The sequence below is a fragment of the Bactrocera neohumeralis genome, chromosome 4, assembly GCF_024586455.1.
Source record: "Bactrocera neohumeralis isolate Rockhampton chromosome 4, APGP_CSIRO_Bneo_wtdbg2-racon-allhic-juicebox.fasta_v2, whole genome shotgun sequence".
In the NCBI taxonomy this organism is placed as follows: Eukaryota; Metazoa; Arthropoda; class Insecta; order Diptera; family Tephritidae; genus Bactrocera; species Bactrocera neohumeralis.
The window spans coordinates 65,480,697-65,494,859 of record NC_065921.1 but is presented as its reverse complement, the minus strand read 5'-3'; the positions used below and the strand labels follow the sequence as shown (position 1 = coordinate 65,494,859).

At 35.2% G+C, this 14,163-nt stretch overlaps 2 protein-coding genes across 2 annotated transcripts; both read right to left on the bottom strand.

Annotated features, from left to right (window-relative positions):
- Positions 1-7,613: 7,613 nt before the first annotated feature.
- Positions 7,614-10,825, bottom strand: LOC126755832 (uncharacterized). The gene is made up of 4 exons (XM_050468551.1): positions 10,736-10,825; positions 10,487-10,648; positions 7,882-8,046; positions 7,614-7,805 (listed from the first exon to the last, which is right to left on the bottom strand). The coding sequence occupies exons 1-4, from the start codon at positions 10,823-10,825 to the stop codon at positions 7,614-7,616; spliced, it is 609 nt and encodes a 202-aa protein (XP_050324508.1).
- A 159-nt stretch (positions 10,826-10,984) lies between these two features.
- On the bottom strand, positions 10,985-14,014 carry LOC126755475 (FACT complex subunit Ssrp1). The gene is made up of 5 exons (XM_050468062.1): positions 13,812-14,014; positions 12,779-13,725; positions 12,097-12,715; positions 11,536-11,982; positions 10,985-11,478 (listed from the first exon to the last, which is right to left on the bottom strand). The coding sequence occupies exons 1-5, from the start codon at positions 13,863-13,865 to the stop codon at positions 11,341-11,343; spliced, it is 2,205 nt and encodes a 734-aa protein (XP_050324019.1). The 5' UTR covers positions 13,866-14,014; the 3' UTR covers positions 10,985-11,340.
- Positions 14,015-14,163: the final 149 nt, after the last annotated feature.

The window sequence follows — 14,163 nt, the reverse complement described above, 5'->3', positions numbered from 1 at the left end:
CACAAAAAGTGTTGATTTTATGCCAATAAAATACCAGGTGACTGCCAACAATCCCCAATATCACCTTAAAATTTCAAAAAAAAAATGTGGGGATGTTTTTTCACCCCTTTAGAACTATTTTGGCAATGCTATCTGTCCCTACAAAACAATAACAATAACTACAAACTGAACAAAATATAAGAATTACCTTCTCTCTTATGGCGGTGGCTGCAGTTTTGTTCAATTGTTCAGTTATAAGACCGAATTTTTCATTTAAGACATTTTCATTTCTCAAAGTATCACTCGCCAGTTTTTGTCGAAACACTAAATAATCAATATTTACGTACATCAATACTAAACTAGTAACTTAAGACTTTTACAGAATACTACTAGATAAAAGGTCTTTCCGAGCATGATGGTTGGCTCCAATAGTAGTAGGAATGGACACGGTTTTCTACACGTCCACATACATATGTACTAAATAAATTAGAAATGATTAGACTCAATAACTTTAAAAATCGTGTTATTTCACAATCTAAAGTCAAAGCCCTAAAGTCAAATCAAAAAATTCAAAGGAATTTTTCTGTAGTTTTGAACCCCAAAACAGTCACTAAATGACTGATTCTGAAATTCTGAGAAAGAAATCAATTTTATATTAAATTTTCATTTTCTACAATCCTATTCGTCATCTGGCCACGAGCTTCCCATTCGACTGGCTAACACAATCCACTAGTAAGTTCAAAGTTCTACGAACCTTCGGAAACGAGCGCCTTAGTGTTGTTATTGTGTTTTTGTTTAGCAATTACAAGTAATTCCTGCTTCCATGAAAGCATTAATCTTCAATGCGAGCTAAATTGTAGAGCTGTTGACAAAATTTTCAATTAGTTCGCTTTATTTCAACTTATATGCATATGATTATTATACGCAACTGTATGTGTATACGGATGAGTATGTGTACCAAATATATTGTTTATTTGTACATACATATATCAGCTGTAGTTGTTGTAATGTTATGACGAAACAATTTCGTGAACTTGATTTAAGAATTCTTTATCGCGATAAGAGAATAATTAAATATACACAGAGGCATTTAAAAAATTTCATTCATAAGCACGTATGTGTGTACATATGTATTATAAAAATGATCAAAAAACTAAAATTTGTTTAAGTGTTTTTTTTTTTAAATATAAAAAATTTAACTTTTTTTAATTTTAATAAAACAAGTCTAAAATATTCTGAAAATCATACAAGAAGTTTCTAAATAATCTGAAAATAAAATGAAGCAGTATTTTTTAATAAAAGAATTGTGATTTAAAAAAAGTTTTTAAATGAAAATTATTTTAAAATATAAAAACGGTATACAATTACTATGAAATTGTCTCTCTCTATCTGTTTGCTAAGATCAAATATTATAAGAACTCCTACTGACAGTGAGAAAATGGATGAAATCTGGATGGCTTTATTAGATCCAGTATGAAAATTGCACGATGTGCGTGGCAAGGCCCACTTTGAAATCTCATATTTTGGGACCCAACAGACCAATTTCGACTAAATTTAGTACGTAGCATTTTTCTCATATTCCTATACCACAGTGTGAAAATGGCGAAATCGGACTACGGCCATGCCTACTTCACATATTACACAATTTAAATTTCCTTTTGATTCTTTTAATTTCCAATACACAAATCAAGAATTAATTAATATGACGGAGTAAAATTTTTCTGTAAGAATTCCATTAAAGTATTCCACCTTATGACCAAAAATTGCCCAAATCCAACCAAAACTGTTTTAGATCCTAGGTACCGATTAAATGGACCCTAATTCAGTTGACTTTTGACCGAAAATCTCGGTCAATGTGTGAGATACACTTATATATGTACTTGTACAATAAAAATTTACACAGAATCCTTTCTGACAATAAATTCCGTGTATGGCTCGGGTCAATACTTCCCTGAGCCTCCATATACTTAATATAAAGATTTTCGAACTTCCAGGTGACTTTATGCTGGATATATCAGCCAATATTTGAGTTATCTCAATGAAAATTACAGTACATATTTTACTCATAACAGTTTATCTCATTGTGCCTAAAAGAGATACAATTGGGCGAAAACTTGACCTAGCCAACTTATAACCATTACCAGGATTTTCGAACATTCGACTGACTTTGCTCCATATTAGTGGTGATTGTGTATGAAATACCTTATACCTTATGCCCAAAATCGGGTCGATTGGAGTCCCAAAAAAGTCACTTTTCTGCAAACAGAAGTCGCATCAACTTATGTCTATGCAAAATTCCAAGTTTAGCACTTCTCTTTTCATATCGAATAGTGTTATCTACTTTCAGGATTTGTTGGACGCGTCGAGTAGTGACTGCCGCCCCCCTTTATTTACCTACCTACAAGTTTCATTAGGTGGTTCGAACAAAAGTGAATTTTTACAAAATACCTTCGATATTAAGTATATAAAATTTAGGAACTAGAAGCCACGCAAACTCTGAAATTCCAAAATTCTCACAATACGGGTTTTGAGGAAATTGATAGTAAATTTACAAGGCATCTTATTAAAAGCTATAGGAAAAACCCATTTTCGCCCTATATCTTGTAAACTTTTGACACAATTTGCAGGAATTTTTGCTCGAATTGGAGTTTTTAAATAACATTTTTGAAAATTTGGAGAAATAAAAGAATTTGTTACATTCAAAGCATAGACAAAGCTAGAAAAGTGCATCTTTAAGTTCTATCACTATTTTTAAGAAAGATATAAGCCAAAAGATATAAGACATATTCAAAGACTGAAGAGTATTCGAGTAAAAATTAATATTTTTCATTGTTATTCAGATTATTACATTGTGAGTGTACAACTCTTTATCTTTTATAATAAAATTTTTAAGTATTTTTCTAAATATTAAAAAACAGCGAAGATCGTTTTGCCGCCCCGAAGACGTTGCGCCCGGGGCGACGGTATGGACATTCCAGTTTCCGATCATGACAGTATTTGGAACTGCTCCTCAATAATGAGTTTTTTACCGTATGACATTTCTGTATAAAAATTGATTTAAGGCAGGCATTGAATTTATTTATGCAAATACTTACCTTATTTAATATAAATAAACAAGCAAACTGGCATTTGGTGAATGAATTTTCAACCGATCTATATCTAACGCGCCAAACAATTAGCCGTCCCTATACTTATTTCGCTTTAGCCAATTCGAAAGGAATCAAAAATTGCACACCAACATTATTTACTTGTAGATGTAATTTTTGGACTAAGTGTTCATACCGTTATGTTAAATAAGGCCACTGTAAATGTATCCAGCAACAAAAACTAATTTAGCGGTAAAAATAAGCATAATATTATTGCATTAAAACATTGTCCCATATAATTTTTTGGGCACTGTATTCAAAACTACATTTTCGAGCGTTGGTTTTTTGAAAATTCATAACGCCAAAATTTTTCCTGTTGAGTTGAAATAAAAATACGAGCCCAATATTGTGAATATAAATTTTGGATGGAATGCCCAATATACTATACATACATACATATATTATTACAAACATAATCCAACTTCTTAAAACCAAATATAAAAAAATGGTATTACAAAAATTAAAATTGAACTGTTTCAAACAAAATTTAAGTCAAAGTAAGTGTCAAATTGAAAAATATATGCATATGTATGTACATGTAATATATGTATGTATCTGTAGGCCAAAAACTTAAAATTTTACGAGATTTTTTCTAATTTTTTAACAACATTGTTCAAAATGATATTTTAATTTATATTAAAAATCGTAAAATTAATTTAATTTTGTCCTTTTGAATACTGAAGATTCTTAAATAAAAATATTAATATTTTTAAATAAAAACTATCAAATTTATCTTCATAAAGATACTTCTTTACATTAAAATTCTAATTTGTGAAAGCAAAAATATTTAAAAAGTTTATACGTTCACAGGAAAATTCACACTTTTCTCAAATTAAAATTTCAAGCTAAATATTTTGTTAAAGTCAAAATATTTAAGTTTTCGAAACAGGCATTATTTAAAAATTTTGATTTTTATATTTCTCGAAGATTATAAAAATCTGGTTCTACCATCTGCTTTTAAAGATTTCTAAACTTATTAAAATAAATTATTAAAAAAGGTTACAACTTTTAGGACCATTTTTTCAATGTCTGGTTAGCAACTTAACGAAGACTATTTCCTTCGACAATGTTAGCCGGAACTTTACTGATAGATCGCTGCTAACCTTAATGTCTGGCCCTTAATTTTCACAGTCAAGTAAATTTTATTATTTAACGAATTCGCAACTTTGAAAAATGCAAACAAAATATAATAATTAGTTTCCAGTTTCGCACATGTAAGCCTATTTTTATCTGGTTCCAAAGAGTTTATAAATAAAATTGCAAAAAAAAAAAATAGTCTTGAAACTGATTCCATTGCTTCCGTAATCACATATGTACCTCTAAAGAATTTTGATGGTTTTATGATTCATTCAAAGGTACGAAATGACAAATTTAACTGTAAACTCAATTTCAATTTCTATAAGACTAAGTATGTATATGAAATACTTAATTATCGAAACTTTACAATGATTACTTTTTATCACACTGAGTTCTTAAAGCAAATAAAAACAGTTAGATTCCCTTTAAGAGCTGCTACTCGCTGTCATTGAACACGTATTTTCAAATAAATTAAAAAAATTGATAATTCAGAATTTTTTTAACATTCTGCAATTATTAGCTGTCTGACTTTATTTACATTTTTTTATTTTTATTTTCTTTACTTTGTAAATGTATTTTTTCAATATTTTTTTTCTTTATTTTCCAATATTTTTTAATTATGACTTTCTTGCTTCATTAATATTAATTAATTTTTTTTTGATAAATTTACAGCCGATTCTTAACATATCCCAATTCCATTATTGATTATTCGCCTGCCAAAGTGTTGCCATTGACTCAATTGTTTTGTTGTCGTCAAATTGATTAAATGTATAACAATGTGTACTAGCGGTTAATATGTTTATTGCACTTTTAATATTAGCGGTTTTTTTCCTTTTTGTATCTTTAATGTTATTGTTTTTGCTTGAAAAAATTCACTTCAGACAGGTGCCACTTCGAACATGAAGTGAGAGTGTGTCGAGTTTGCTGCTTAAGTCTTTTGTCGGTCGAAATGAGTAGAAGGCGTAGTTTCAATTCTCCAAGGCTCATGAGAGCATTTATTAAAGAACAGAGGGCTGGTTGCAGTATCCTTTTCCTCTTCCCAATTACTGTTGAACAGCAGGGCGTCACCTAAACGAGCATTGAGCAATAACTACCATTACTTGCATGGTTCATAGTCTTTAGACCAGTTGTGTCGCCTGCCGTTGAAGTCATCTCAGCATTTAAGATTCATGATCCTGAGTTCTTAATTTCGATGTTATTTCTAGAAATACTGATGATTTCCGAAGGTAGATATAGCCCTTCCTTCTTCGACTTCTAGACTGTCATGTAATTCTGCACGTGATCAAGCTACCTGTATAATAGTCGGCCCACTAAAGACATATTTTTTCTAGTCTTTAACCTTCTTAGTTTAAGCAAACATTATTTATATAAATCTACAAGGTGCGTTCCAAAGTAAACAGGACTTTTTGAATTCAGCGCCCCCTGGTAGCGTCATCTATATGTCGACTGGTGCGTTAGAATCTGCTATCTTTATCGATTGTCCAGTGAGAATTTCATGACATTCACCGACTGAAAGTGAAGTAATTGCGTTTTAAGTGCCAATATGTTGGTGTTATCGGTGCGAAAATGAGCTTCGAACAAAGAGTCAATATTAAATTTTGTTTTAAAATTGGTAAAACTTTTACCGAAACGTTTCAATTGATGAAACAAGTTTATGGCGATGATTGCCTATCACGTAGCAGAGTGAACGAGTGGTTTCAATGTTTTCAAAGCGGTCGTGAGAACATAAATGACTATCAACATGTGGGTTAATCAAAATCCGTGATCACCGGAAATTCCATCGAAACTGTGCGTGAATTAATCAAAAATCAGTCGAAATCATCATTTAAATTCATGGAAATGCAATTGAACATCTCCAAAACATCGATTTATCACATTTTGACCGAACATTTGGGCTTACGAAAGGTGTGTGCACGGTTTTTCCGCACGAATTGACTGACGACCAAAAATTGCTCAGAATCCAACATTCGAAACACATCATTGTGACCGATTATTTGACCAAAAATCACATTTTAACCATTAACCACTCCCCGTATTCACTTGATATGGCACCGTGCGACTTCTTCCTTTTAGGAAAAATTCATTTGCCCATGAAAAGAAAGCGTTATGCAGACGTAGAGGCCATTCAAAAGGCTTGCACCGGCAAACTGGCGGCCATATCGGCTAAAGAGCTAAAACAGATTAGCCGTGCAAAAAGCTGTATTGAAGCAGAAGGTGACTATTTTGAATAAAATAAATTGATTTTGCCAAACAAAACCATTTGTTCTGTTTTTTTTTAAGTCCTGTTTACTTCGGAACGCACCTTGTATGCTCACGTTTTTGCTCTCTTAGGAAAAATTCGGTTGATAGAGTGCAGGTTGATTAAGTTAACAGTCTCAAGAAGTTACAGCTATAAGAACAGAGCTCCGGCTGCTAACTGAGATCAAAAGGTCTTAGAAATGGCTTCCGTAAAGTAGGCCGAAAACATAACCTAAGAAAACTAGGCTTCTGAAAAACTGACTTTACGTCAGTAAATTTGAAATTATCTTTTCCTGCAAGGATAGAAAGGTGAATTGTAGAGTATCTAAGTACTTTTGAGTATAAATGCTATACGCATAAGGAATGTTAAAGTCCAGAAAAATCAAATATGTCTCCCTTCTCCGCTTTTGCTCTGCTTTTGTATCTAAAAATTCCGTCATTTTTCGTCTTTGCATCGACTACACCATTGAGATAACTTTGGAAAGGACAGAAGAATATATAGAACTGTATTTGATCATTACAGGTTTTTCTACATAGCTCTGGAGATATTGTTTGTAAGCTTCTATGGTCCATATTTTTAATCATATATAGCTTACATTCTCAAGAAGCGTTATTTGGAGTTAAAAACCGAAATATTGTAAACAAGAAGTTCGAGTTATTCTTTTGACAAAAGAGATCGCTGGAGACTGAAAAGAATGCTGCTGAGATGGCAAATCTTAATCCTAGGCAACTCTATAAGTAGCCTTTAAAACAAGTTACATCCGTTCCCACGACAGACGGATCTAAGTAATCAGAACGTAACCGGAACGTACCCGGTTTTATCCGGTCAAGGACTGTCTGACTCGGCACCATTCCTCGAAATTGATTCAGGAATGTTTTCTTTCGCTACAACAACAACAAATTACAACAAAAATATTAGAAATTGTTGCCGATATTGCCGGATTTTTATCCGGTCAAGGACTGTTAACTCCGCACCATTCCTCGAAATTTTTTCTGCCAACACAACAACAACAAATTACAACAAAATATTAGAAATTGTTTTCTTTCTTTGGCTTCCAAGTTCATCTCTAACTTTGCAAATTTCAATTGCTCACATTTAAATGATGAAATCATACGAATACTTTATTCGGAACAACGCTTAACCAACTAAATATAAAGCAAATTCATATATTTTTATTTTGAAGAATCACCTCTTTGGAGATTTTTGTATTTAAAAGTATCGTTGAGCATAAAATATAACTTCACTTCGACACGTTTCTTGCTTTCGGTTGTGAGGCTGGCAAAAATCGCATATTCGCCCAAAGGCAGTGGCAATCCCTGCAGCATACCAGTAGGAAATTGTAGATGTTCAATGGCCAGCTCATTCTATTCAAACAAGTTATAACATATTTTAACTATGATTATTATATCATTGTTATATTTTAAACATTTATATACATACCCTCAATGGACACCTTTGTAAGCTGGTCGAGTGATTGCCGAATGCATTGAAAATAATGTTGAGAAATGGGTGGTTACGCTTTTCCAAATATTCACACAAGTTCACGGTAACATCATACAGAAAGGGCTTATAACCGCTAGCTTTTTTCATGAGCTGCAAGCGAATCTAAAAATGGAGTTTAAAGAAGAAAATTAAATAAAATTATATACTAATAATTTCAGGTTTCGGCACAATTTTTATTACAAAAAATCATATGAATTCGAAATTCAATATTCGCCATATTTTGTAGGCATAAATACTTATATCTCAACTTTTAATGAAGTTATCGCGTGAGTCCGAAATGCAACTAGTCTTGAAATCCTGTTCGTTTATATATAAGTTTTATTAACTCTGTAGTATATAGTACATACATATATCTCAATTAGTTTAGATGTTACAAAGAGTTAAAGTAAGAGTAAAATAGAAAAATTATAAAATAATATTTCAAATGAATAATTATATTAATTGCATAACTATTGACTCTCATTTATGCTTATTTATTGTTTTTTTTTTTAAGATTGCAATCTATTTTGGCGTGCAAAATAACATATTTATGTACATACATACATAAATAGCTATATATAAAAGAGATCCAATATGAACAGTTTGTTCGGAGATTGTGCCGTTTCTTTGGAAAATGTTTAGATTAGGTTAGTCTGGTAGGCTATAGGCCACACGTAGACCAGTTTTGGCCCTCTGTGGCACGAGATGGAGTATCGTTACGAAGTCTCTGAAGAGTATTAATTTCTTCCCTGCACTTCACATGAATTTCAACTGACTCTGTGCATCACTAACCATACCTCTTCTAGTGTATCATACTGTGGAGCCCCCAAGTGCTTCACACATACCCTAGACAATGCGGACCACGTGAACAAGAGATAATCCATTATTTTGCTGGTGTCTTGTTCTTGACATTTCCTTCAGTCTTCTCGATCTGTCAGCCCCATTCTGCAGGCATGTGCCGCCATTAGACTGTGACCAGTTAGTATTTCACTTTTCAGACCTACAGTCTCTTCTATCGAGTGTCAGTAGTTACATTGTATATTTCCGGTCCACCGGTTTACACATGACTTTTGCAGGTTTCCACCAAGGTACATACATACATATATCGTTTCATCGCGTTTTAACCTTCCTTGCCATGCTATTGTCCAAAACGTCGTAAAAACAAAACAACATGGGTTTTCGACTGTTGATCACATTTTTGGATGACAGCCGTACACTACTCTTGGTAATCTCGTCCCAAATCTCATTACTCCCGATGCCTTTGTGATCTGGCACCCATTAGATATCAAGTCGCATGGTTCTGGCGTCAGTTTCCATTGCTGGCCCGCTTTCTCAGACAGTTCTGGTCTTTAGTCAAAAAGAGGCTAAAGCCCGGATTGCTACTTGGCTGTCCAAGTGGATGATCGAGGCTTTCTCAATAATAAAGACCTCTGCTAGAAATATATGTCAGAAGTCCGCCAGCTTTATGCCTAACTCTGGACAGTATAGCCCCGCACCAACTCGGTTCTCCATTTACGCACTGTCCTTATAAATGTTTAATGTAATTCGCGCAGCTAACGTACCTTTACGGCAAACGTTTTTCTAAGATTACCTGAACCTTAATTACCATGTGATTATGTCATCATGGCTTGCGAAACAGTAATTTCCCTCCGACCCGAAGGTTCTATGTTTAAGTTCTCCTGCAGCCTATAGTTGCCCTGCCGATTTTCCAGCGCAGCTTTCAGCGAAAGAGGTCTACAGGTGGCAGGTTTAGCACTAGTTCAAGATCCGTCGTTGTAATGATTCTTAGAGCTCCCGTTATGCGCGCCGCAACGAATCTCTGAACCCTTTCCATTGGCTTCTGATAGGTGGATTTCTGTAAGCCTGTCTTCCACACTACTGCACCGTTGAACACCGTTGGTCTTGTCTGTATACATAGTCGGTTTTGGTAACCAGAACGGACCCGGACCCAAAGGTTGTCAGTACTTCATGAATGTTTTCTGTCGCTACAACAAAAACAACGACAACAACAACAGAAGGAGAAAGGCTTCAAGTTGTGTCGAGCATCTGCCTTCACGCATAAAAAGCAATGCTGGCCGTTCTTATTCTTTCTTCCAAAAGCATGCTTCCAAAAACAGTAATCGTCAAATAAAAAGTTTTTCATACAACCACTTGATTCTGACCGTTCAGTTTGTATGGCACCTATAAGCTATAGTGGTCCGATATCGGCGGTTCAGACATATGAGCAGCTTCTTGGAGAGAAAACGATGTCTGCCAAATTTCAGATTAACATCAGAAGAACTGAGGGACGAGTTCGCGTATATGCAGACATACATACGACATTTTTTCACGTACACATAGTAAATGTACATAAACTTATATTTTATAAGGTCTCCGACGTTTGACGTTACAGAGTTTGTGGCAATATACACATTTTTATAAGAAGTTGTCAATTTCAATAACCTTTCGCACATAAGTATGTATGTATGTACATGTATGTACCTATTTAATTTTTTTTTACCAAAACACATAATTACATACATATGTATGTACATATATTGAATTTTTAGTTAGTCCAACTTACCGTCGCATTCCGCATCGTTTCGTTTGATTGTACGAACTTCAGTGCCACCGACAACTCGTTGACGTCACGCTTCACTGCACGCAGACGACACATTTCGAATGTGGCGAATTTTTCATCGAACGACGAACACTGCACATTCGTGAATTTCTCAATGCAAAGACACTGAAATCATTTCCATTTCGGCTTTTAGTAAAAAATAAACATTCTTAGCACACACAAAACGATACACATAGATAAAACCTTTCTTACATCGCCAAAGAGCTGCAAAAAGTACAACGTCGCTATAACAACAGCTATATTGTACAGCCGCTGCCCAGTGTTGTAAGCACGAGCAGACATCTTCACGGCTAGAACTTCAGGTATAAATTACGCCAAAATCGAGTTGCGTGGAGTGGACAGGAACAACAGTGTATGTATATATATGTGCCATAAATACACTACGCAATTATTATTGTATAATTACCGTTAAACGATATTGAATAATGGCACAAGATACGATCACTGGTTAAATATATGTATGTATATTTGACTGTGGATTTCCGCACGTCTGGTATACATTTAAATACTTAAACTACCGTTAATTGCTATAAAATTTGGCAAAAAAAGGAAAAACGCTTGTCTTCTTCGTTTTGTTAACTTTAATCTGCTTTCTGATATCATGCAGCAATCTACTGCTTGTTAAAACGATACATCGTGGTAACAACTAAGTGGCCTAACATTAGAAACATACAAATTTAGTTGTGGGGGGTGTGTGAAGTATTACGAAACTAAACGCTTACAACTACAAACACGGCGAAGTACAAAAAGAGCAACGTAATTATGTATATATATATATTTCGTTGTTTACACAACGTCTAATCACTGCCTTCGCCATCATCGGTAGCTTCGTCCTCGTCATCTTCCTCCTCATCACTAGCGCCACTTGCAGAACCTTCACTTTCCTCTTCGCTCTCATCCGCTTTCTTCTTCTTATCTTTAGCGGATTTACTTGCCTGACGTGAAAAAAATTAAATAATTAAATGTACAAGTAAAGCAACTACACAGCTTACGGATTTGCTCTTCTTCTTCTCTGGCTCTGAATCAGCAGCGCCCGATGTATCCTTCTTATTCTCCCCACCTGATGAAGATTCATCATCGGAGATGTATTCTTTACTCTTGAAAACGCCAGCGCTGACGGGGGACTTCTTTGTTGGTGACTCCTTCTTGCGCTTCTTAGCTGCTGCTGTCGATTTACTGCCGCTCTCCTCGCTTGCAGCTGGCTTGTAGTCTTTCATTTCGTCTTGATAACGCTGTTTATCCTTAGCTGCCAAATCTTCCCATTTAGATTTATCCTTCAGTTCTTTCCACATTTCGCCACCCTTCTTTGCAACTTCGGTAATCTTGAGGCCAGGATTCTCTTTTCTAATTTGTTCGCGAGTCTCGTTGAGCCAAAGCATGAAAGCTGTAGTCGCACGTTTGGGTTTGTTCGCATCTTTCTTGGACTTGGTCGGCTTTTTCTAAACAAAAATAAAAATTAAAAAAAAAATTTGTTGAAAATGTCAAAAATTTAATATAAAAAGCTTTCAATAATTTAAAGAAAATTTGTATATTTTCTCATAAGCGAAACTTACCACGCGCTCTTTGCGTTCCTTCTTCTCTTTCTTCTCCTTCTTTGGTTTACTCTTCTTTTCCGCGCCCGAGTCAGTGCCAGCACCACCACCGCCCCCTCCACTCGCGTCGGAATCTTCGCTATCACTCTGCACATTGCTGTCATACTCCTCGGCCACATCGGATTCAGCCTCGTTTGGTTTGAAATCTTCATCGGTAGACTCCTCTTCCGAGCCTTCTTCATCGTCAGATTCTTTCTCGCGCGCTTCCGCCTTAACACGCGCCAAATAGGCATCCGGTTCATTCTCATTATCCGAATCACCAAAGTCGACATCATTGTAGCCACCCTTGTCTTTGCCAATATTGCTGACGCGCAATTTCTTTTGTTGTATGTAATCGAAGAGTTTTGCATATTCTTCCTTTTCGATGGAACTAAATATGTGCACAGTGCCATTTTTCAATGTAATCTCAAAATCAAAACTTCGCGTGGAACCGCCACTACGTGCAAAGTTCACCGAAGCGATTTCCTCGAAACGTATGTGCACTGGGGGCTTGTGTATGTAGATGAAGCCACGTTCTAGTGGGTAGAGATAGCCGGCAGCTGCTTTGAAGGAACAACCAATAGCCGCAGTCCCGGAGTGACTGTCGAATAACCGAAAATAAATTAATGCATAAATAAGAAAACATATAAATAACTGCACTTACCCAATGAAGTTGCCGGGTCCGGTAATTTTGCGTCCAATTAAAACTTTCATGACTTTACCCATTACTTCGTACAATGGACCAGAAAGTTCTTTTTCAATTTTTCCTTCATACTTCTCCTTTAGCTCCTCTTCAGTAAATGGTAGTTCTATAGATGTTTCCTCTTCAGGACCGAAGAGCAGTACAAGGAAATGATAACGCGTCTGACCTTGCTTAATTGGCGGATCTAGCGATAGTACGAGGAACATTTGCCTATTATCTTTGTGTGGCAATAAAAAGAGACGCAACACCGAGTCCATTGGTATTTTGTAATCAAAAGTTTTACCGTGCAATTGGAAGAAGGTTGAGAAAATTTTAATATCGTAGCGACCACGCGGTGTAAGACAATGTATTTCGCGGAAAATGGCAATAGCATCGCCTGATGCTGATATAACCGAAGCTTTGCTCATAACATTATTCTGGAAACTTTCCACGGGATCTTCTTCTGCCGATTCAACAGCAGGTATGTGAAAACGCATTTCCAACAAACCGACTGGTGCATCATCGCTCTGATGAAATTCCAATGTCACCTCGTTTTTGCCAGTCATGCACTGAGACACATGCTGTAATGGTATTTCAAATATGGTCTTACTATCCTTGTCAAAGCTAAGCGCTGAACCGAGAAAACGTGCTGTACCCCAATTCCAACCTTTAACACACATCTCCTTCTCAACCATATCTTGCTTGTAAGCTTTCTTCAAGAATTTGCCCAATTTTTCATTTTCCGAATCCCGAAATCCGGAAAAGCGGTGTAGCCCACCATTTTTGGTGAATATGCGTAAACCCCAATTGCCGACAAATTTTTGCGAATTAATCAATTCTATGTCGTCTGCAGCAATTTGCTCCACCTTGCCGGTTTTACTGTTTTTGAATATTATGTGTTGGTCAGTGAGCTTCAAGCGCCCGGGTGTCTGTAAAATGCATGCAGGTGTAAATTTTTATTATTCGCAAAATGTGTTGTGTATAAGAATAATGACCGGTATGTGAGGCTACTTACCATCACGCCGCGAACTTCTGATGTTATATCGCTGTATTCGAGTGTATCCGCCATCGTATGAAATGTATAAAGCTGCTACACTTATTATTTTAACAACCACTTGGAGAATATCTTTATAAAATAACGAAAATACAAACTAAACTGCGGGAATGTTGAGTCAAAATGAAATAAACGCCGTTTCGCGAAAAATTGTGCGCCTTCTGACAGAGACAAGAAGAAGCAAATTATTTAATTCACAATAGACAGAACAAATGTTTTTAAATGAAAAAGAATGAATGTGCGTAAATTTCAAATAATAAATTTCGGTCACTAAACAATTATTTTTATTAACAGCATTTAAGATTGTACGAAA